Source organism: Heloderma suspectum, chromosome 12, assembly GCF_057233095.1.
Source record: "Heloderma suspectum isolate Gila_16-S chromosome 12, 16-S_ref, whole genome shotgun sequence".
Lineage (NCBI taxonomy): Eukaryota > Metazoa > Chordata > Lepidosauria > Squamata > Helodermatidae > Heloderma > Heloderma suspectum.
The window spans coordinates 7,455,669-7,480,805 of NC_139469.1; the positions used below are offsets into that span (position 1 = coordinate 7,455,669).

General features: G+C 41.0%; 1 protein-coding gene across 9 annotated transcripts in view; it reads right to left on the minus strand.

The window, feature by feature from the left end:
• The window catches only part of MAD1L1 (mitotic arrest deficient 1 like 1), a 635,972-nt gene that overhangs the window by 559,543 nt on the left and 51,292 nt on the right, over positions 1 to 25,137 (minus strand). For 6 of the 9 annotated variants that reach the window (XR_014785504.1, XR_014785505.1, XM_084818230.1 and 3 more), the window contains exon 10: positions 14,878 to 14,964. The exons of the other annotated variants lie outside the window; for them this stretch is intronic. Coding sequence is in view for 4 of the 6 variants with exons in the window: in XM_084818230.1 (XP_084674356.1) it covers positions 14,878 to 14,964 (87 nt within the window). In the remaining 2 variants the exon portion in view is untranslated. The remainder of the gene's footprint in view (positions 1 to 14,877; positions 14,965 to 25,137) is intronic. 9 annotated transcript variants of the gene reach the window in all.

Consider the following 25,137-nt stretch of genomic DNA (forward strand, 5'->3'; position numbering starts at 1 on the left):
CAAAAAATTAACATTTCAACATCAGCACTGTACAATAAGAAGGTTTGTCAGGCATCCACTTAGTTGACACATGTTCATATCTGTCAGCATTTACATGATAAATCCCAATTTTCAACCATTGTTGATCAAACCAAACAAGATTTGGTATGCAACTTTTCAGGCCCAGATGCTGAAATAAATTATGCACATTAGTCATTTACGTTTCAGAGCAGCAGAGCGCTTTTTTTGCAACTTACGACAATTTGGATTTTTTGCCATGCACAGCTAAAAACTAGACTACTTCCTAATGAAACTTCTCAGACAATGAATCCTTTATAACAAGTTAGGAAAATGTTTTTGATGAGAAATTGCATCCACATTTGACTCAGTATCACAGTGCAAACTATGTTTCATTACTATGTTTCATTACCGGGCTGCCTTAAGAGGTTTTTACCACTGGTTTGAAAGGGTTTTACCACCACCTTGAGAAGGTTTTACCCTTAAAGGTGGCCTAAAAATAATTGTAAATAAGGAAATAAATATTCAAAGCATAACACGTTGGTAAAAAGCAGAGGAGCATACAACCCGGAGGCTTACAATCATCCAAATGCAGAGAAGGAGGTGCGGCAGCGATGGTCACCTCCCGATCTACCCACTCTGCATTTTAGCTAGACTGACATTTTTGCCCATGTAGCTGGGGTGCTTTGGAGGGGGAGGGACGGAGGCTGGAGAGGCTTCAGGATAGCTCGTATCCCAGCCTCCCCAGTCTCCTTCCCTCCCTGCCCACTGGAACATCCCCCCTTATCCCCTCTCTGAGACCACTTGTGCAACCTCAGAGAGGCAGCCAGCATGGTTCTCTCCATGCTGGCTTTGAGAAGGAGGGGGCAGGGGGCACGGATTCTCGGCTCCAAGGTCACAGCACTGTTTCTGACCGAACTATCCTATGGTCCCCCAGGCACTGTCTGAAGACCATAGTATTGCTCTCTAAATGTTCTTAAAGGAAAGGTGTCATAAGTAACAGGAATCTGTGACCCTCCTGAACTGGGACACGCAGACCAAGCTTTAGCCCACAACCTGCCACTCTCTCCCATGCTACACTGCTGTTTGCTTCCCAGCTCAGCTGACTGGAAGCAAAGCCACATGAAGGCACAGAAGGACAGCATGCATACTGTAATGCCCCTTCATATATACTGACTCGTGGCACACTTGTCAGAAAGATTGTGCATACCATCAGGTGACACATATCCGTTAGGAATTCATTCAGCAAATGCTTTTGACAGAAATTGGCTAAATAACTGGAGAGTTCATAAAGTTGATGCACCAATACCATTACATATTTTTTTTGAGACACTTAATTTTAAAGATATAATATTTTATAGTCTACTCTTTAAATGGATGGGTGGCTTCATGGCGGTTATCAAAACACACTTGCATTTACTTCTGCAAAGCAACTAACCTTGCAACATATTACTCTCCCCACATCTTACTCTGAAGTCATTATTGCATGCTTAAAGTACACATTACCCTGAAAGCACTGAAGAGAAAATAATGTATCATTTTCAGTACAGTCAGTATTGCTACAACTACAGTTCTCAGGCAGGGCACAGATCAGTAGTACAGCCATGCATTGTATGCGGAAGATATAACACTGGGCTTGACAGACCAATAGTTGAGTTCCGTATAAAGCAGCTTCATATAAGTAAATGCGAATGTAAGTCATGTAAGTTCTAGTTATAGCTGTCGACAGAGCTATCTTGAACACATTTTAAGAAATTAACATTTGAATTCTGGGTGCAATATTTGACTTTATTTACAAATATACGCACATCAGAAATATTCAGACATCTTTTTATTTTATTTATGTTCATTTTATCTTCCACAAAATACAGAGAGTCTCACCAACATTGCATTGCTACAGCGGATAGAAGAAACCAGACAAAATAGTAGCAAACTAAGGACACAATCTCATGCACATTTAGACAGAAAAAAGTTCTACAACTCCCAGCATGCCCCATGCTGACTGGGGGAAGCTGGAAGTTGTAGGACTTTTTTCTGTCTAAATATACATAGGATGTGCCCTTAGCTACAATCCCATAAACGTTTCCTGGAAGTAAGCCCCAATGAACTCAGCAGGGTTACTGCTGAGTAGATGAGTATCTGGATGTACTGCATGTGGTGAACAGACAGGTATAGAGATGTGAAGGCCTGGGGGGGAGGAGGGGACTTTTTCCCATTTTTTTTTTCCAAAGACTGTTTTTGTTTTTAAAAATTAGAAAAATTGAACAGCTTTGGATAATGAAATATTTTCTTTTAGAATTTAAGACAAGGTATTTACATATTATTATCAAGCATTTACTCCACCACACACACACAATGATTTCTAAAAATTATGTAATAAAATACTTCTATAGAAAGACTAGAGATGTAAATTGTCTGGAAATAATGAAGCCATGGGGGAAAATGTTTTTTAGTCGTCTCTGTAAGATTCCTAGCATCGTTACTTCTTCTATTTCTTATTAAAATTATTGCTGTAGTGTACCTTTTACTCATAAGGGCTGCATTAATAGAAGTATAGCTTCCAAATCATGTGGAGCACTAGTTCCCCTCTACTCAGCATTGGCTAGGCCTCATCTTGAGACCTGTGTCCAGTTCTGGGCACCACACTTGAAGAAGGATGCAGACAAGCTGGAGAGGGTTCAGAGGAGGGCAGGGAAGATGATCAGGGGACTGGAAACAAAGCCCTGTGAGGAGAGACTGAAAGAACTGGGTATGTTTAGCCTTGAGAAGAGAAGACTGAGGGGAGATATGAGAGCACTCTTCAAGTACTTGAAAGGTTGTCCCAGAGAGGAAGGTCAGGATCTCTTCTCAATCATCCCAGAGTGCAGGACGTGGAATAATCAGCTCAAGTTACAGGAAGCCAGATTCCGGCTGAACATCAGGAAAAACATTCTGACTGTTAGAGCAATACGACAATGGAACCCATTCTCTAGGGAGGTAGTGGGCTCTCCCACACTGGAGGCATTCAAGATGAAGCTGGACAGCCACTTGTCAGGGATGCTTTGACTTGGATTCCTGCATTGAGCAAGGGGTTGGGCTCGATGGTCTTATTGGCCACTTCCAACTTTACTATTCTATGATTGTCTGATAAACATTTGGGGATGCTTAAAGTCATGCTCGGTTTTCCAAAAAGTGAATAGAGTCACCATATCATAATATGGAAGAAAACGTACATCCTTAACATTTTGGGTTTTGTTCTACTGAGTCCTGTGTTTCTGGACTTCTCTTCCTCTGCCTCCAGCTCTTCATGCTTCTTTGGGCTTCTAGGATGATTCAGATGTTTCATGGACTACTTACTGAAGTTCCCTCTGGTCAGACATAAACTAGAAACCTAAAATATGTTATGTATATCTTGGTTTGCTCATAAAATCAATCATGTTTGGTGTATTACATTTTTAAAGTATAGTTTATTCAGACAATAATTACAAGTTTACTGAGTTTACTGTTTAAAGTTTTCGAATATAATGATAATCTTATGAGCAAACCAAGTTATACATAAGCTTTACGTTCCTAAAGCGGCCTTCCTCAACCTGGTATCCTAAAGATGTTTTGGACTACAATGCCCAGCATTCCTGACCAATGGCCATCTTGCCTGACAGGAGGCTGATAGGAACTGAAGTTCAAAGTATCTGGAGAGCACCAGGTTGAGGAAGGCCGCCCTAAAGCAACAAAGTGACTTTAGATCTGTAAAGAGTGCTAAAAACATTAGTATTACTTAGGTTTCCATTCTCCCAAAAATTCCCCCCCAACAACCCCCCACCCCCCACCCCCAGGGGGGTAGGGTTCCATGGCTTCAAAAATTCTGGAAATTTTACTCTGAACAGAAAAGAAGGAAGACAGTGAGTTCCAATACTGTTCAACTGGAGTAGCCTAGTTATCCCAAATGATCTTTCAAAAGACGTATGATGGACTGGCAATTGCACTGTAGGTTGTATTACTGGTTTACATAAGAGATATATGGAAATCATGTGATATAAAACAAGTCTGGCTTAATCAAAAAATTTTGCAGCCTTGACCGATATGTGAGTTTTTCCATTAACACCAGTCCCCTTATTCTTTGGTACAGTCAAGTGCTCAAATGACTTCCAATGAAGCACAATTCCCTTGCTGTGCCACCACCACTAAAACTATGATAAACTCTTTGTGCAGTAGATCAGAAGCACAGATTTCTAAAACAGTCTTACAGAAAACAGTTGCCTGAAGTGACTAAGTTCATACAATGACAGGGTCAGTTTGCTTCCTGGACCAAAGGGATGTCCAGTGGTCTGAATAAGTACCAAGCTGCTAAGAGCACACATAGTAGGAATGATGGACAGGCTGTAACGTTCATGGAGGGAAGATGAGAGGGAGCAAGCCTGGAAGAAGGTAGCGTGGATTTAGAAGTAAACACCAGACTTGCAATAGAAGAGGCTACACATCTGTCAAGGTTGCCCAAATGCCTTAGGCTGGCCTTTTATTCATTGAGGCAGAGAAGCAGCTAGACTACAGTACAATACCAAAATCATTGGGCTAATTTGCAGCTCATCGAAACCTCTGCAACTTTAAGGTCTCACTTAACATGCTCACTGTCATTTTAAGGTTAGGAAACTGCACCTTCCAAAGCTTCTAGACAAAGCTTAGAGACAAGCTTCACATTTGGGAGCTCATTTTCATCATGCCTTTTTTCCCCTTCTCGCTTCTCCCCCCCCCCCTTTTTAAAACTACTGTCACCTGCTATAACAGTTGTATCCATCACAGACAATTTGTATGTGGGCTGATTTTTATATCACCGCCTGAGAGTTAATAATAGTTAGTCTAATTACAGTAATTGGCTGTTCAACAACAGAAGCGCAGGTCAATGAAAGACAATGGAGAGTTAAGTGTAAAGAAGCAAGTGAGGAGAACGTAATTTCATCCAAAACAATATATGTTAAACCAGTGAATTTTGTGCTTAAAACAGCAAGGAACGTCTTGCAGCCTCTTAAGCAGAAGGCTTTTCCACTCAACTGTGCCAGTACAGCTCAGAGTCCCATCATTACACTCCTGGCTAGCTTTCTAAGGAAAGGCTGCCAGACATGCCAAGTTAAATGTGCATTTTTAGACACAGCCAAATAAAGAACTACAGGATGACAGCATCAGATTCACTTATTCTCAAAAACAACAACAAGTCAAGCACTACCATCATCATTTTCAGTAATATTTCCATAGCAAAAGGTAAATAAACTGGAGTAAGCAAGTTCATCTCCCATCATCAATCTTCATTTGGGACTACATCAATGTTCCAAGCTTTATGAATATGAGAGATGCCACAGGAACTGGGATTTCATGAGGATGAGTAGGGATAATAGGACAGCCGTCCAAGTTACAGTACACCTGGCACAGGGTCTACTGCTACCCAAGATGAAACGTGCTCATTCACCACTTTATTGTTTTGAATCCAGCAGTGGTATATGACAAGCTGCCAACTGACGCAGGAGAACACACCATAGGGTAATAATCATGTGACATGCTCTCTTTTACTGTTGGGATGGTGACACACACTGCACTGAATATGAATAGTGCTGGAGAAGCCTTATATAAATTAGTCCTAGCACTTTAGCATCAAATTCTATCAGATTTTTATCCCACCCTTCCTCAAAAGAGCTCAGGATGGCATACATGTCCCCCTACCTACTCATCCCTTATTCACATAAAAGCCCTGTGAGGAAAGTTAGGCTGAGACACCACGACTAACCCAATAAAACTTGTGGCCAAGGGGGATTTAAAACCTGGTCTAACTAACTACTCGTAACTATTCTTCAACACCGTAACTACCAGCTGCCCAACTACCAAGGTCTTCTGGAGAGATTCTGCTCTGTGTCCCACCATCTTCATAACTACAGCTACTAGGAATAAATAACTGGGCTTTTTCGACTGCTCCATCCAGATTGTGCACCTACATGCCTAGCCCATTCCTTCTTGACCTTCTGGTGCCTGGTGAAGACTATCTCTCCTTCTGGCTGTAGGCAGAAAAGCAGCCTACAAATGCCAATAAATAAATAACGAAATAAATACGACACAGATCTCAAGCTGAAGCACAGACCACGTAGTCCTTTCCCTTTGCCCCATCTCATAGTTTGCGTAGATGCATAGTTTTCACAATCCATGCACTAGCAAAACAAAAACAAAACTCTGGCACCACACCTCCTGTTATATAAGCCAAACGGATGAACCCACATAGTCAGAAACAACAAAGAGTTTGGTGAGTGGAAATTGGGATTTTTAATAGAAAAGATGAAGCCCTGAAGCTTTTCAAGCTGGAACACTCTCACCAAGAGAAGTTAAGAATTACAGAGAATAAACTATTACTCCTCCCCAACAGCAGAGTATTGAAAAAACCTTATATACTGGAATATGTGTTTTAGCAATGGCTTCAAAACTGGGGGGGGGGGGGGCTAGCCTGACAACCAAACACTTTACCACCTCCTTCTTAAAAATGTAAGATATAACCACCCCCCACAATCTTTAATGGGAGATATAATCCCCCTGCAAGTCTTTAACATTTGCTGTTAGAGAATATCCCAGCTTGAGACACATCTGGACTTGCTACTTTACATTAAAAGAAGCTTGGTACCCACTTACCAAAATGTTTTGTTACAATATTTCATATGCAATGGCATGCATGTTTGTGCCTCACCCTGAAGTTATCCACATACAGTGTTCTCTGTGTAGGGGAAAAATCATGTATGGAACAACCCAAAGACTATCTGGAGAAGATGGAAAGAAATCACAAAGGTCTTTCTGAAAGGAAGTGCAGAATTTAGGTATATGTAAGTATACAGAAGTCAGAATGTTTCATACCAGAAAGCCCTGAAAGAAACAAGGTGAATTTGGTTCTTCTAGCAAACAAGCAGCTAAATTAGGAAGCAAACATTCATTCATTCATTTATTTATTTATTTATATATAATATTTCTTGGCCGCCTTTCAGGGAAGAAGCCCTCCCAAGGCGGCTTACAACAATAAATTGTCTGTGCAAATAATCATTTAGAGGCGGTCTTTACCAGGTAGTGGTCTAAAATTTCCTTGACAGTACAAATTTTGGATATGTTCGGAAAAGAAGATGACAACTCCTATGAGGAAAGTTAATATTCAGGAAAAATATGGTTAATTAAATGCTATTCTTCTGTAACTGCTCCAGTTCTCAGCATCAGATGTGTTTATGCCACACAGCTGTCCCACTTGTATATAAAAGACAGGTTTGGTCTCATATCTTGCTATGTCTATAATGAAAACCCATTTAAACAGGAAGCCTACCCACTGCTCAAGAAATGCCTCTTGAGCATCACAGATTTTTTTCACACCAACAATAAAGAATAAAGGGTTGTTGAGTAACATACCTGTCATAAGCCATCACCGTAACCGAACATGGGGGTGTGTTTACAAATTCGAATGTGTCATTTGTTTCCAAGATTACTAGAGTTTTGCTCAAGTCATTTTCAGAATCTGGCATAGCGAAGAGATAGACAGACACCTTAATGGAAGACCTTACTGGTTTCCATGAAACTGAAGGGTATAACAATAATGAAATATTTCAGAAGCATGGACACTGAAATCAAACACAGGCTCCCTCCACAACATTCATTAAGAGAATGATACCAAGTATGGTATCTGTTGTGCCTTACCAAAACGTTTGTTTTGGCCAAGAATGCAAACTAACCATGCCTTCTTGTTCCAAATGAGAAGGCAACCAGCCAAGAACTCATTATGACTAGCTCTTTAGAGATGCTTGCCCCAGAAAATAAGAGAACACAATGCATCAAATAGTTCCATAAAGCTTTAAAAGTCAAAATTGGCAGATTTCAAAGTACTGGAACCACAAAATCTGTTCTACCATCTTTTGAAAGAGGTGAAGATTTCATTCCTATAAACACAGAATGCAAATCTGACAAACACCTTGCTTGTCCATGTCTCTCCCTACAAATTTGGAGGAAGTCTCACAATCACATACAGGCAGTGGCTCTAAGATTTCTTCTCCCAGACACTCAAAGTTAGGTGGGAAGAATTTCTAGGGAATCTTAATTTTTTTCATTCAATGCTGAGTATTCACCTCAACTGTGATGGTACTCTAACTTTTGCATGAGAACTATCTATCTATCTACTATCTATCTGTCTATCTAACGGCAGCTGCCGTTAGCATATTGCATCTTACAGGGATCTGGAGAGCCACTCTGCCAACTCCGGCAGACACAGCTGTGCTCCAGAGGATTCCACAGGGCCCTGAGCAGCCCAAATTGCCCCTCCACGGACACCACCACCCCGGATCGGTCAGTGTTTGTACATCCCTAGTATCAAGTAGTGACTGGGTTCGCATGATCGGGGAAGGAAAATAAACCATCATAGCTTATTTTCCAGCCCCGCACATGCCAGTCACACACTGCATCATTATCACAATTACCCTCGCAGGACGCAGCTTGTCGTCTCAGCAGAACCCAGAGAGATTAAGCAGCAGGTGAGTTTACAAATCGCCGCACAACCCATGGCTTGTTCTAGGGTTGTGGGATGACTTGTTACCCACCCCCGCCACGCACCCTCTCCAGGTTCAGACGACATGACAAACAGTGCCTGGTGAGGCTAATTATGGTAATTACACGGCACGCAACTGGCATGTGCAAGGCGGGAAAATAAGCTACAAGGGTTTACTTTCCTTCCCAAATTGTGTGAACCTGGCCAAAGAGCCAACAATTCAGCTCTTTTTACCAGTATCCTACAATTTCCTCAGTTCTAGAGCAGCCATTTTTGAACTTTTTTACTTTCATTCTTTCCAAGCTGACTGTCTCCTGAGGCACCTCTGTGAGCTGCAGAGACTTTTGGGACAAGGTCTAGAGCAGGGGTGGGCAGAAGGTAGATCTCCTGATCTTTTGGACTTCAACTCCCAGTGTTCCTGACCATTAGCGATGCTGGCAGGGGCTTCTGGGAATTGAAGTCCAATTTATCTGGAGATCTATCTTCTGCCCATCCATGTTGTACAGCACACATTCAGTTCACATACAGCACTGGCCAACTGGGCCGCAATGCTGCCCTGCACAGAGTACATCCTAGAATATTGCAGGAAAACATAGGTACACAAACTATCATTCAGGAAAGCCTGTTTGCCACTGCTCGTCTTCTCAAGAAGAACCCTAGGATTCCTTCAAACCACTTTCCGAGAGCAAAAAGAATAAGCTTCTACAACTGTTAGGAGCTATAAACCTTATGAAAACCAAGTGCTCATTCAAGAAGGTCAGATTGCATCTTCAAGTATTTACACAAAGAACTGATATGCTGAGCTTTACTGAAGCACTGAACAACCAACTAGAGCTGCAGCCACTCTGCACATTAAAAGGACATTTTCCTCTAGCTACCTTAGTATGTGGAGCTTGTACCAACCAATGGCAATGGACACAAATACAGAAGGCTTCTGTACAGCAACAAAGTGGAGACAAGCCAGATAATGGTCTTTAAAACTGCAGACCATCTTAAACCCTACAAATGATCAAGATCTACATTCATACCAAGATTCACAGATTGCTCCATCAAGTGTTCATATCTCTGTGCGCTACGTCTATATTTTTGTATCTAATATCCTTATGGTTGTTATGTATTAGTTCAATAATTTGTTTTTCTTTTGTTTTGAGTACCCCCCAATTATAAACTCACGTTTTTTTGTAATTCAGTTCATTTTCCAGTTGTGTGCTTTACTAGCATTGCTGTTTGGGGGTGTCTTATTTTGTTGTGTATTCAGCTGATGCTCAGCCGTAGCCCTAATGTCAAGTAGTGGCTGAAAGCCTTCCCCTCCCTCCCCGCACCTTTTTCCTACTGGAAAGACCTGGTGGGGCAGTACCCCCCCACACACACACACACACTTGCTTTTCTTGCTCTGGAACAGGAAAGGTCAGCAGGGTGGAGGTGGGGGTAGATTTGGCCCTATATATCCAAGGCTCTGTGCCTTGGCCATGCAGTTGTCAAACAATCCCAGCCTTCCTCCCAGCTTTGAAACTGGGGATCACCACACAACTGCCCCGAACGGTCTTCCCAGTGAGGGCCACCTGGCACCAACACTGCCATATTTTCAGTGCCAGGTTAAAGCCTTCCTCTACTGTCAGGCATTCGATAGCATATGACAGAGTTTTTAACAGGTCCTGGGATTTCTTATTGATGATTGTTAATAAGTGTGTGTGTGTGTGTGTGTGTGTGTGTAAATAGCTTTTATATTATGTCACAATATTATATTTTAAGGTCTTTGTAAACTACCCAGAGAGTTTTGGCTATTGGGCAGTATAGAAATATAATAAATAAATGACATGAATGAATGAGGAACTGATAGAAAAGTAATTGCCATGCTCTCTAGGTATGCAAAGGCATTTCTAGAAGCACAATTGAGGAAATAAGAGACAGGCAGGACAAGTTACAAACTCCTAGAACGTAGCAAATCAATTGGATATTAAAATTTATTTGCTCTCTGCTTCCCCAGAAGACAGTATGTATATGAATTCATACCACAAGGTATGCCTATGGTGGAAGCCAACTTGGTCAGCACATTTAATTTTCCCCTCACATCCGTATGTTCTACTACAGATGAATGGATCAGAAGAGATCTGCTGTTCCACTTTCTATAGCGTCCACATTTCCCTTTTCCTGGACACAGTGATGTTGGCAGCGCCACAAGAAAGCCATAGAATGACACAGAAAGATGCAAAAAAGAATCCTGCTCTCCTGCCAGTCCTCATGAGGAAAGGCCTGGTGTGTGACAACAGCTGTGCTACATAGGGACTGGGGAGGAACTGCTGTCACAACAGCACCAATGTCTGCTACCCAGCATCAGGCAGAGGTTGAACTGTGCAATTGCACCAGCTCTAAAACCCTTATGCCCAATTTTCTAAGTGAATGCCTCAGTGCATCACTTCCTAGGTTTTGACCTCCACAATTTGTGGCCCACCAAGCCCAGCATAGCCCACGGGCAATTCAGCCCTACATTGTGGCATGGCAGGTGGTTGACACTGTTAACAACACTTTTTGGCACACTAGCCAACAAGGCCAAAGTTGGTGGAGGGATGTTCCACTTAACAAGCCCAGCTAAAATTTAACACTGATCCTGACTCTGATGCCAATGCCAGGCAGAATTCTCCCGGGGTGGGGGTACGTGTGCATGTGTGTGCATGCAAGCGAGTGAGCGAGAGAGAGTTTAGATCATCTTTACTCATCCCTAAAGGTGTGTGCACTGGCTCACATGAATAATAAGATTCAGTTAAACTGCCAAAAGCCAGGAACCACAAGTTGAAGCTAACACTTTAGTATATGTTTCAGTAAAGACTAATACCTCGAAAATAAATTAACGTAAGTATCAACTAGTACAAGTTAAGCTTAATTGTTCTCGTATACTCCACTCAGTAACGCAGTTTGTCGTGTTGAACAGTCTTGCTTATCACACTATGATGATCTCTTGCTCTCCCCCGACCTCAAATCTCACCTAAGGCAAGTTCAACAGAAGCAGGCTCCACACACAGCTCAGTTTGCTCTCCTGCTTTGCAAGCAAGGATGTGATCTTGCGTAGCAAACTGCTCCCTTGCGCCAACTTTGCTATGGCTGATTTGTCATCTAAAGCCATTCACTGATGCTCCTCAAGTAAATTACCACTTAGATACTCTGAAAGGAGGAAACCGGGGACTGTTTTGTCAGCCACCAGGGTGGATATTGGAATGGAAGGTATCTTTAAGAGCCTTATTAGCTAATATCTACCACACATATAAGCACAGAAAATATAAACACATTTAAGTACAGATATATGAGAATCATAGAGGAGAGTAGCAGAACTTTGTCAGAACTCCTACGTTATCTGCTAAACCCTATGTAAAGGTTTCCCAGATGAGATCACCTGAACGATGCAAGGGGCAGGTGGATGCTGGAGGTTTTGGCAGCTGCCTACAACTTCCACTACAACATGAACTGAGAAAATATGCAGGCAGTGGCAGGTGGTAACAAGATTAGGCAGGAGTCAGAAGACAGGGCTCATCTTTCAACAGCAAAGGAGCCCAAAGGTTCTAGGAGCAGGAGGAGTTTCTAAGAGGAATTGGGCCTATACGTCCATCGTGTGGCACATTAACAATGCACAGCATAAAGGGGGAGAGGTCATAGTTCAGTGACAGAGCACACGCTTTGCATGTAGAAGGTCCCAGATTCAATCCCCAACTTCTCCAGGTAGGACTAGGAAAGAACCCTGCCTGAAACCATGGAGAGCTACTACCAGTCAGTGGCAACAATGGGTTAGATGGACCAAATGTCTGACTCAATATAAGGCGACTTCCTACGTCACCAAAAACCTGCCAGCATAAGTGGACATGGCTGCCACCGTAGTCCTGCCCACCTTTTGGCTTCACTAAATATTATCTATCAAGCAACTGTGTAATGAAGTATATGCAGGAGTTCTTAAATAATTTGGTAGAATCTGTAGCAAAAGTGAGTCCTGCTCACTGACTTCTTGTGTTGTGAAAATCACAACAGATATCGGGTGGGGCTGCTACAATGAGTTCACTCATAGGTGTGCTGAACTACATCTCCCATACACAAAAACATCCAATGAAAATCACACTACTTCTTAAAAGGACTCAAAACATCCTAACTATTCAGTAAGTAGTTAGCTGCTAATCTATTAAATATCATGCTTGAGGCAGGGACGTCCACATGGCTGTTTACTGTTTACAGCAATCAATAAAAGCAATAAAATATAAACAATAAAAGCACAAGGATAAACACAGTAGAGTCAGCAGACAAAACAGCAACTAGAGATAATAAAAAATGTGTTTTAAATACCATTATTGACATTAGAAAATGGGATAGATTCAGCCTAGTGCCCAAATAATAATAAAGGTAACACCTGGTAAACACATCTAGGAAAAGAGTTCCATAGTATAGGCATCACAACAAATAAGGCCCTCTCTTTCTCTGGTTCCCACCCTCCTGACCTGAGAAGGTGAGGGCACCTAGAAAAGGTCCTCTGACAAAGATCTCAATTGGCAGCCAAGTTTGTGTGTGTGTGTGGGGGGGGTGTCTTTAAATACTCCCAGGCACAGGATGTAATATTGCCTTCAGAACTTAAAACTAGACGTTTCAGCATTTAGGGCCCAAGATCTTGGCATTAAAAGCAAGAGCTTTTGCACTTCAAGATGGCTGCATTATACGTTGCTGGAACCAACTAGAGGGTGTCATGGTCACGACCACTACCCATTGTTACTAATGTGTTTCAATAGTAAAAATTTTAGGTGCAAAGATAAGCCATAAAAAAAAAAAAAAGTTAAGTCCATCAGGTCTTTCTGGGACCACATGATGACATTTGCTCTTAAGGAGCACAGGAAGCTTTCCTGGGAATCTGGAAATAATGGAAGAATTAAAACATTTAAGACAGAATTATATATTACAGAAGAAAGGAGAAAGAACTTGGCATATGGAAACTAAACTAATTAGAGCATCTTGGAAGACTAGCAAGTTTTGATTTGAAAGAGCTTTTACCATCAGTTCAAAATGCAATTTTGATCATTTTCCTTCTCCCTCTGCTTACATTAAATTAGTGCCATTATGTCCAGCATGAACAAACACTTGTAAAAAGCTGTTTTCTGAATAAAAACATTGTTCCTGGCAATTAATACATGACACAAGAACATTTTCTCTGACAGATCATGAGTTACACCCTGAACTAACAACAAAACAATCAATACATCCCCCCCTTTAAGAAATGAAGCAAAACTTGCTCTTGAATATGCCTCCCCCTCAAGACTCCTGATACCTATCATGGAGCAGAGGTTAATCTTGGCTGCATCAGGGAGTTTTACATGTTGGCTAGCAATTTTAACAACTGGCTAAGCAGTTTAAGCTGCTCTTAGTTAGGTACACTCTAAGCTTTTACTGCCCAGCTTGAATTTGCTTGTCACTACTGAGAGGTTACAGAATGAAGTGATGATCCAGAATTGATAAGAGACCCTTGTAACGTCAGTACAGTGACATCCAAAACCTGATCTTCTAAAACCGCAAATACCCCACTCTCAGTTCAAGGATTTAACAGAAATGTCTTTGACTATAAAACTGGAAATTGTAGTTTGGTTATTTATTTCTCCAAAGAGCCAACGCCTGCATTTCTTTCTCATGGCTAACCCCAGATCGAATGCTACTCATGTCTAATATGTAGCAAAGACAATGAACACTGCTCAAGCTTAAACCTTAATCAAAAGCAGCCTAACACCAGAGTCAGTTCTGCTATAATAGTTTGGTAAGATTTCAAAATAACATAGTAAAAATGAACCAGGTGGTCAACAACGTGTTTTCATAATTCAAAGGCTTTCCAGAATGAAAGACTGGAAATATTCGCTAGCTTCTCTTATTCATGATACATCTCTAGCTAGTATACTACTATTGAGAACTGTAACCCATGAACCAGAACAAGAGATGTGCATGCACAAAGAGAAATACACAAGACCTTTTGACTATGATCAGGTGCACAACACTATTTTCCACTTAACATCTTTTCAGTCACCACAGAGCTGCGGCACACATGCATCCTGACCTTGTGAATGATTCAAAGCATGTTTATGCTGCAAAGCCGAATGGAGTTTAGAAGTATTGGCCTGTGCTCATTTCACAAACACTGACAGAATCAGAACTCCTCACAAATACTGAATGTCCAGTGCCCTTTTTCTTTGTCAACTCACAATGGCAAACTGATGGTACGACCACATCACTCCCTTCCTCCACACACACACTTACTTCAGTACACCTTGGGCCAAAATTTATGCCATTTCTTAAACACAAGTACAACAAACCCCTGCTGAAATACACACAGTCTCTTGACAGCCGACCTGCTAGAGATGGCAGAGTTCTGTTCTTTCAGAACGAGCTCCCGTTGCTGCAGGGCAATGATGTGCCTGGAGAGATCATCGGGGCTCCTAAACAATTGGAAGACACACAATTCACAGTTAAAGAAGCTTGGACATGTTAAAGGTTAAAAGCAACATATTTTCATATCACAGGAAGACACAGCTAAAGACCAAGACTGCTATAGCTTATCAGAAGTTGCATGAAGTGATGCGCTGTAAAAATGTATTTATTAATTAAAATATTTATGATCCAACTTTTAGCCTAAAGAGAGACTCAAGGCAGCCTGCAAAATAAGAATGTTATTTAATTCATTTATTAAATGCCTCATAAAATAAATGGCTCTAAAACTCCATTAAAAATAAACAGTAATATAAAACTAATAACATGCTAACACAGCATAAAGTATGATATCGGGTACAGGAAGTAAAACTGCATCACAGGGACTAAAACAGTAAAATGCTAACATAGTTAAGAATACTTAAAAAGACTTAAAAAGCCTGGGAGGACAGGAAAGTCTTATTCTGGTGCCGAAAAGATAGTAGTGTGGGTGTCAGAGAGGAGAGGATTCCAGAGCTGAGGGTTACCCCTAAAAAATCCCTCTCTCTTGTTGCCAGCCTCCAAATCTCAGAATAAGGGGGCATTTGAAGAAGGGCTTCCATGGATGACTTACGGTATGGGTAGATACATATGAGAGCAGGTGGCTCCATCAGGTACTGAGGTCCCAAGACAGGTACAGCTTTATAGGTCAAAACCAGTACTCTGATTTGGGCCCAGAAACACATTTTAGTCTTTCAGTTTCTGTTTTTAATCTGGTACTATATTTTAAATCTTTGCACTGTTGCTAGGTTTTATTTTGGTTTTTATTATATACTGTAGATTTTAAAAACATCATATTGCATTTTATCATGTTGTATTTTATGGTTTTAATTGTTGTGAACTGCCCAGAGACCTTCAGCTATTGGGAAGTATAGAAATGTATTAAATAAATTGGGAACCAGTGCAGGTGAGAGAGGACTGGTGTAATGTGATTATAATGCCTGGTCCCAGTTCCAGTTCTCACAGCCATATTTTGCACTAGCTTAAGCCTCACATACAACACATTACTATTACCAAACGGGAAGTTACCAGAGTGTGAATCACTGCAGCTAGGCTATCCACCCCTAGATAGGGTCATAGCTGGGATACCAGCTGAAGCTGGTAAAAGGCACTCCGAGCCACAGAAGCCACTTCAGCTTCTAATGACAGTGATGGATTTGGGCGCTATGCCCTTGATCTTTCAGGGGCAGCACAACCCCTCTAGAACAAGTTGAATCCCACTAGCAATGCCTCTATCTTGCTTGGATTGAGCTTCAGTTTGTGAGCCCTCATCCAGTCCATTACCGCACCCAGGCAAGAAGAAAGAAAGAAAAAAATGTCAATATTTTCATTCATCAGGGCAGAATCTGGAAGTCTGAACATGCTGCAATGAAATAAAGGAGCTATTGCTAGCCATTTTGCTGGCATGAGAATTTCCTGGCTGTGTGTTGACAAGCTCATTTTTAATCATGCAATAGCAGTCACTCTGCTTGAGAAGAGGAATTGCAAAACAAAGTTCATTGTTATAAACATAATGCTCTCATATCAAATATACAGACATGGGTTCATTTTATCAAATATGAGTAGTGTCCGATATAAAAAGATGCTTATATTTCTTTGTTGAATAAATGGAAAATGTTGTATTATTTGCAAGTCTTCAGATACATTAGAAAATACTATACATCCCACTGAATACCAAATATGTCAGCCACTGCTGTATGATTTTACTGAACAGAAACAAATAACAAGATGTCAGTGGTTGATATATTTGGTATTATTTGGAACATGGATGCTTGTAAATAGCCACTCACTTGCTCGCCTGTAGTAAGAATCACATTCAGAAAGCAAGCCAGAGAACCTTCTGCATATCGTTCTTTCCTCACCTACCTTGTTACGAAACAATGGGTCACAAATGCAACAAAAAGATGTGTGTACATGGGCTTGTAACTTTCTTTGAACATTTTTCAAATCTATTCTAAATTATATGAAACACTAAACTTGAGGACTTCCTTAAAAGTACAATGCCTTCTACTGAATCAGGAAAGCAACATGCAACTTACAATAAATAACTCTTGTGAACAAAGGTTTTCACTTCAATACCAAACAACATACACCATCATATGAAGGTTAACTTGGCCAAAGATTTAAGCCAGCAGAGGAAACTGCAAAAAAAAAAAAGGGGGGGGGGTTGGTATTCTTCTAAAACTCAACAAGGGCCCAGACTACACTCACTTAACTAGTAAATTAGAACAACTCAATCTCTGAGCCTGATGAAGGTCTCTGCACAGCACTGCCCTCTGTTGAATCAAAGACTGCAAAGGGTTCATATAACAAGTAGATTTTAAACCAGTTAATAAATGGACCTGTACAAAAGGGGGCAAATGCTGACAGTAACTTGGAAGTGCTGCAGTTGATAACTGGCAACAAAAATAATTTTGGAACCAAGTAACAGGCAATTTCTGCAACATATGAAGCAAATAAAATAGAAATGTTTTCACTGAAAAAGCTAGATGGAAAACAAACTTGACAGACATGAAACATAATCATTTGTTACAGAACTACGATACTCAGAATTCATTCCTCCCTCATCTTCCATGCAAAATGCCAGTGCAGAAATTTGTTTCTAAAGGTCTGATTTCATCATATACCTACAGTCTGAGAACACAATTTAGAGCACCAAATATTACTAGAAACCAATTCCATTTTAGGTATCGTATGGTAAAACAAAATATATCAACTAGTAAAAAAACAGAAGTGTTAACTAACCAGGCTTATCTTCACCTGGTTTCCTTAACTTCCTCCCTCTTCAGAATTACACAAAACCTCTTCAGGAATTCATGAGACCTTTCACTAGTAATATTTATTTGCCTGTTCACAGACAACTCAATCCTCTTTCTAATATGGGAGAAGGAAACATACAGCTCCTGCATCATTTTTTACATACAGCAGGGGTCCCCAACCCCTGGGCCGCGGACCGGTACCGGTCCGTGGCCTGCTAGGAACCGGGATGCAGGGGTGTGCGAAACCCCCTTACCTTGGGTCCGCGGGGGTCCGCGGGGGGGGGGGAGGTGATCCGTCCCTCCCCCTTGGAATCCTCGCCACCCCTGGCCGGCTCCACAGAGAGTCCGCAGAGCTGTCGGCTGACTCCAGGGACACAAATGGTGTCCACTACGCAGATGCCATTTTCGTCCCTGTTCTTCAAGTAATAGGCTACGTAAATCTTTATGTAGCCTATTACTGCAAATAACAGGGATGCAAATGGCGTCCACATAGCAGACGCCATTTGCGTCCCAGCGGCCGGAAGTCCGCCAACAAAACCATCCCCCCTGCCCCCCGGTCCATGGAAAAATTGTCCTCCACGAAACCGGTCCCTAGTGCCAAAAAGGTTGGGGACTGCTAACATACAGGACTTAGACCTGTTAGAAACACTGTATTTACATTATTTGCTTTGAGTTTAAAATTCTCAAAATCAACGGAAAATCTTTCAGCATGTGATATTATCTATTCTGTGCACATCTAGGCAACTCTGCGGGTGCACATATCAATACACACACCTGTCTCAGCATGCCTCAGCGTGTCTCTGTCTTTCTGTACGTAATCTGAGGGCATGAGGTCAATTCTACTTCCATCCTCTGCTCTACACGGATCAGCCGAACTGTTAGGCCCTAAAGGGTCCTCTTCGACTGTGGAGTTGATAGAATTACTTCCCCATGCTGTACTGCCTTCACTTACAAGCTGACCCAAGAAATACATAGCAGCACAGTTAGGAAGACTCCTCATTTATCAAGTCCATACTTGCTATTGTGGTAGGAGCGGTCGCTCCCCTAGTGCACTACTGTCTCCTTACTGAATTAAGCCAGTCCTTCCCACCCTGGGCAATAGCAGGCAATTAACAAACCTTTTGATGTACATGCACTCCTCCTAACACCTAACAATCCTTTCCTAAGGCATTTACTTTACAAGACAGATAAGTGTAAGAACTCTTGACCATTATGCTTGACTATTCAGCATTAAAACCAGAGAACAGAAGAGTATATAATTAACTGAAGGAGCATAGCAGGAATTAAAACATTTAAGAGAAAGAAAGGATGAAGGAAAGTCAGTGACTTAATTGCCTTTGTCAAACTGTGTTGCTCCAATTCAAGGGTCAGCAGTGCAGGAATTCAAGGACATCTAATTAAAATTAGCTGAAAGCACACTGAAAAAAGAAGCACAAGCAAACAGTACATATTTTCTACATATGCAAAAAGCAGTTACAACACAATGTGTCCAAAAAGAGATAAGGTACGTATGCAGTTATTTTAAAGAAATATACATTCCTGAAACAAAATGAAAGATATGAATTTGAAAACAGTGGTATGAAAGAGGAGGGTGAGGTGCTTAAGAAGCCAAATCCTGTTTGATCCAGAACCTGTTAGCCTCTACATCATTTAGCCTGGACCAACAGTAACATAATAAGAATCAACATATGCAGGAAGATTTGTTGCCCAAACCCAAAATGAAAATCTAAGCTTGCTTAAAACCAAAAGCAAACCAAAACCAAATTATTCTGTAATGTCTGAAAAAGCAGATATCATTTTCACATTTCCGCACACAAACTAATAAACTCTAAACTTGAACTGCAATCTCTTAAAAAGATTTATCTACTTGCCATTTTTTAAACATCGGATTGGATCCAAATGTAGTCATGCTTTGAATAGAACCACCAAAATCTATGTCACTTAAGTTAGCCATGACTAAATTCAGTCTCATTGATTTCCTGTCTACTCTAAGCACAACTAAGTCTGAATCCAACCCATAATGTTTAAAACAGATAGCTTAATGGACTGATAAGTATGCCATGTTAATTTTCTGTGATATATAAATACCACCATTTTTTTCTCTAATAGCCAAAAGCAGTTGAACTGAAATGTTATATTAAGGAAAAATCAATAAAGTGTGCTGAGTATGGTTTAAATGTTATATTCAAGCAAATGCAAACCTTTACTTGGAAATTATTTTACCCGAATATCTATAAAGTCATAACAGATCAACAACATGAATTAATCTCAAATAACTTAGATTTTAAGGCAGGAAAATGGACACCTAAGTAAGTTAATTACAGGGTTGATTTTACATTTGACTGACACTTCATCCATTCCAGTTGGCCAATTTGACTTGTATTATATTCATTTATGATGTTATTAACCAATGTTATGAAACAATAATTTGTAAAACCTGAAAATGTTATGTGGAAAAATAGAAATTTTTTATAGAATAGAAAAATACTGGAAATTTTTCCACAACACATTGCTGGAAAAAATCTTGCAGCACACACAAAAAACTAACAGTTTTATCATGGCATAAGTTTTCATGGACTAGAAACTTAGTCCATTAGTATTTAAGGTGCTACAGAACGTTTTGTAACAGATTCAGATACTGAACAACCTGCACTAGAGTACCCAGGCAAAACATGCCAGTTGCATACCCTGTGTTGTTGTTGTTTTGTTTGTACAGCTTACAATGCATCATCTGCCCCTTCCTGTGTCTGCTTACATAATGAGCATTTTCTTTTCACTGTGGCAACATACGCTGGCTCATGTCCAGGTTAGACAAAACTTAATATCTCACAAAATCAGTGTTACTGTATATGCACAATAGTACTGCCATGAGTTGGAAAGGCCTTCTCCAAATTCCAAAGATAGAGTTGCTTATTTTGTGTGGTCAACTACCTTGCCAACGTGACTACAAACTAATTTTCTTCATATAGTAGAAGCCTAGAGACACAGGGTTGCATTTCTACAGTGCAAATCATTATTGAACTGCATCAGGTGCACCTCATCATAGCCCCCCATATTCTATATTTGGAAATGCAAAATTACTAACTTTTATTCAATGAATAATAATAAACATATCCACAAAATCAGACAAAAAAGGCAAGTTAAAAATGGCAACTACTTGCATATAAATCTAAGAATCAGTAAATACAGTTTTTGCATAATTCTCCTGAGCCAACTGCAAGGAGCTCAAGTACAGATGGCATTTTTTTCTACTTGGAGAATAAACCTCCTAGCAAAAACTCCACATTATCCAAGTAGAAATAACCAGCATTTAGAATTCAGAGGTAAAGATATTGCCCTTAAGGTACACATTAGCCCAGCACTGGAGTTTAAGGCAATAAAAGACCAAAATCACTCTTAAGCAAAGCTCTTTGAATCTCTTTGAAGTGTGGATAATTTGAAATGGAGTAATTTAAAGATGATTTTGAAAATTTAAAACCATTCAAATGAAGTGAGAAGTTAACTTGATGGCAAGCAGCCCCATCATAATTGCGTCACGTTTTGTGAAACAAGCTTTCAACAACTGGTGTAAGGTAGGAGCTGTGAGCTGGGTAATCCCTAGTTCAGATTGTCACCTTGGCCACAAATTCACTCAAGGGCCTTGGGTACACCACACTGACTCAGCTCCCCATTTACTATATAGGGATGCTATTACTGGCCTACTCGCAGGGCCGTTGTAAGGATTACTGAGATGGTACATGTATTTCTTTAAAGTTAGTCCACAAATTCATGGAAAAATAAAGCGAATTTAATAGCTGTGGATTTAAGCAGTTACTTAATGTAGCAGAAAGGAAGTAACATGTACAAAGATCATTCTGGTGGAAAAAGAGTCATAGCTTTCTGTAGATTTAAGCAAAATAATCAAGAGTTCACACAGTGTAAACATAGTAATAAGTCTTTGAAATACTAGATTCTGGGCAAAGGCAATAGCTGTATTAGTATATAACAGTAAGCCAAAATTTTCTTGAATACAGGCTTACCGTGAATAACTGTGCTAGTGCACACTGCTTGATCTCTCCCGCTTGCCTCCTCCTGCCAGCAGGAGGAGCTAAACAAGCCAGGGACTCTTGGGTCATGGATTGTTTAGAGTGACATGAGGGTTTGATCTTGGCTTATGACTATAATTTGCCTGGAGAGCAACAAGCTAGAGTCCCCAATTCAGATGTCACACCATTCAGATGCCATGCTAAGAGTCCCTGGCTTAAGCTGCTCCCACTGGCATGAAGAGACAAGCTGGAGTGATCGAGTAGCGTGCAACAGTATGCTTGCTCATTCATGGGAAGCCAGAATTTAAAATTATTATTATTATTCTGGCTTATTGTGACATGTGAACAGGTCCAATGTGACTATGCAGTGCCACAGATATTACACCAAACAGGTATTTCCATGCGCTAGATTCCAGTGTGGACTGTTTAATAAGGCAACCCATCACACATTTTAACCCCGTCTTAAAGGATTAATCCTTTTATCAGGCAAAATGAGGTATTAACTGGCACCCTACTCACAATAATTATACTTTAGTGCCAACGGACCTACAGGGCCACGCATGGGAACAAACATAACATTGACTTGCATGTGGACTGTGGGAATGCTATGGACATAATATACCTCGACTTCAGCAAAGCTTTTGACAAAGTGCCCCATGATATCCTGATGAGCAAACCAGCTCAAAGTGGGCTAGATTAAACGACCGGGTGGATCCACAGTTGGCTACAGAATCGGACTCAAAGAGTGCTTATCAATGGGATCTTCTCAAACTGGGGAGAGGTAACGAGTGGGGTACCGCAGGGCTCAGTCTTGCGCCCAGTGCTCTTCCACATTTTTATTAATGACTTGGAGGAGGAGGTGCAGGGAATGCTGATCAAGATGACACCAAATTGGGTGGGATAGCTAATACTTTGGAAGACACAAACAAAATTCAAAGGGATCTTGATAGACTGGAGCGCTGGGCAGAAAACAACAGAATGAAATTCAATAGGGATAAATGCCAAGTTCTGCACCTAGGAAAAAGAAACCAAATGCACAGTTACAAGATGGGGAACATGTGGCTCAAGAACACTACAAGCGAGAAGGATCTTGGAATTGTTGTAGATCACAAGCTGAATATGAGCCAACAATGTGATGTGGCTGCAAAAAAGGCAAACGCTATTTTGGGCTGCAGTAATAGAAGCATAGCTTCCAAATCCCGCGAAGTACTAGTTCCCCTCTACTCAGCACTGGTTAGGCCTCATCTGGAGTACTGTGTCCAGTTCTGGGCACCGCACTTTAAGAAGGATGCAGACAAGCTGGAGAGAGTTCAGAGGAGGGCAACAAAGATGATCAGGGGACTGGAAACAAAGCCCTATGAAGAGAGACTGAAGGAACTGGGCATGTTTAGCCTTGAGAAGAGAAGACTGAGGAGAGATAGGATAGGGCTGTTCAAGTACTTGAAAGGATGTCCCAAAGAGGAAGGCCAGGATCTCTTTTCGATCATCCCAGAATGCAGGACATGGAATAATGGGCTCAAGTTACAGGAAGCCAGATTCCGGCTGAACATCAGGAAAAACTTCCTGACTGTTAAGAGCAATACGACAATGGAACCAATTACCTGGGGAGGTGGTGGGCTCTCCCACGCTGGATGACGCTGGACAGCCATCTGTCGGGGATGCTCTGACTTGGATTCCTGCATTGAGCAGGGGGTTGGACTCAGCAGTCTTGTAGGCCCCTTCCAACCCTACTATTCTATGATTCTATGGGCTGGGTAAAGGAAAAGCCAAGAATTCAAGAGTGAAGGACTACAACTTGGAGAACTGTATAACATCACCAGGGGCGGGGGGGCACTGAGAAATCTTTGTCAAAAGATTGAAAGTAAAGAAAAAAACGTTCCAACAAAATTACAAATCAGGGCTCTTCATGTGATGGGACTATTAATCTCACGAAGGTTATCACAGCAACATTCTTCACTCAAAATAACGAATGAAAGAATTTCCATTCACTCAAGCAGCACACAGCTTTGTTTAGGCTCTCGGCATCCAAACTGGCAATCATACATTCCAATAGCTGGAACCATCTGGCAAGGAGGGCAGAGGTGAAGTGTTGGATGGAACAAGCATAACACGCAGAAAAACAAGCCAACTAGGTTCTTGTGGAGTACTGGGCTTCTCCTCAGGTTCTTGTTTTTGCCCGACAGCTGCTATCATTTGCCACTCCAGACTTGTTTGAGGAAACTAATAAACGTACAGAAAAACAAAACAACATTCTGGCAGATGTGTCCTACTGCATCAGCCTAAGCAAGGAAACACAGGCATTTTGCTTTACTTTATACTGCTTTAGAGAGTGGACTTCACTAGCAGTTAACAGGTGACCCAAAATTTCATGGCCAGTCACCATGTGCAACCACAGAGAAGACGTGTGCATATGGGGAAAAGCCTTTTTATCTGCCCTTATGGAGACATTCAGGAGATTAGTTTTATTCCAATTAATTCAGTGCATGGATAAATCACAGGAAAAAGCCTAACCTTCTCAGCTCTTAATGATGGCAAGCACATCTGTGTACAAGCTCAATTTGTAGTATAGCTTATCCACAGGGATACACTTTAATTGCTTTGCTGTTGCACATTACCAGGGCTCACAGAAATGGGGCTGACCACTAGGTGTGACAGAGGGCAAGCTTGACTTACTTCCCCCTTGCCCCAACACTTTTTAAGCAGACCTGTAGGACACCTTTTTGAGCTTCAGCACAGAAGTTAAGGATTCACTCATGAATAATGGAAGGGAAAGGGAAGGGCCAAATCTCCACATTCACCAACACTTAGGAAATAGCAGTAATGAATTATCGCACATTCAATGCATCCTTTTTGTAACAGTTGGCTCTAACTACCACACAAACATAAGATCCACAATACCACCAACCTGCCTTTGTCATAAATTATTCCAATGGAAATCATCCATTTGGATACAGTACAGATAAAAGCAACTTCTTTTTTTTGCAGATCACTGTTCATAGAATGAACTATCACCCCACTCCAACAATTTAATCCTGTTTTGTTGTTGTTGTTCAGTCGTTAAGTCGTGTCCAACTCTTAATCTCCAGTATATCACGTTTTCCAAAGCTGCCAAATTATACTTGTCTGCCGCATTTGCACTGAATATGCCATGATTTGGGGGAATCCTGTTTTACCTTGAGTAAGTTACGTGCTAGTGCATGCAGCTCATTTGCTTTCACCTGGCTTCTTATATATATTCTGAATTTGTTTCTTAAGGAATATGCACTCACGATCAAACCCACCAAAGCTTTGTCTGTGTTTTTGAATCTGTGGTTTGTGGTTTTCTAAAACTGTATATAAAGTATCCATCAACTCTCCATAA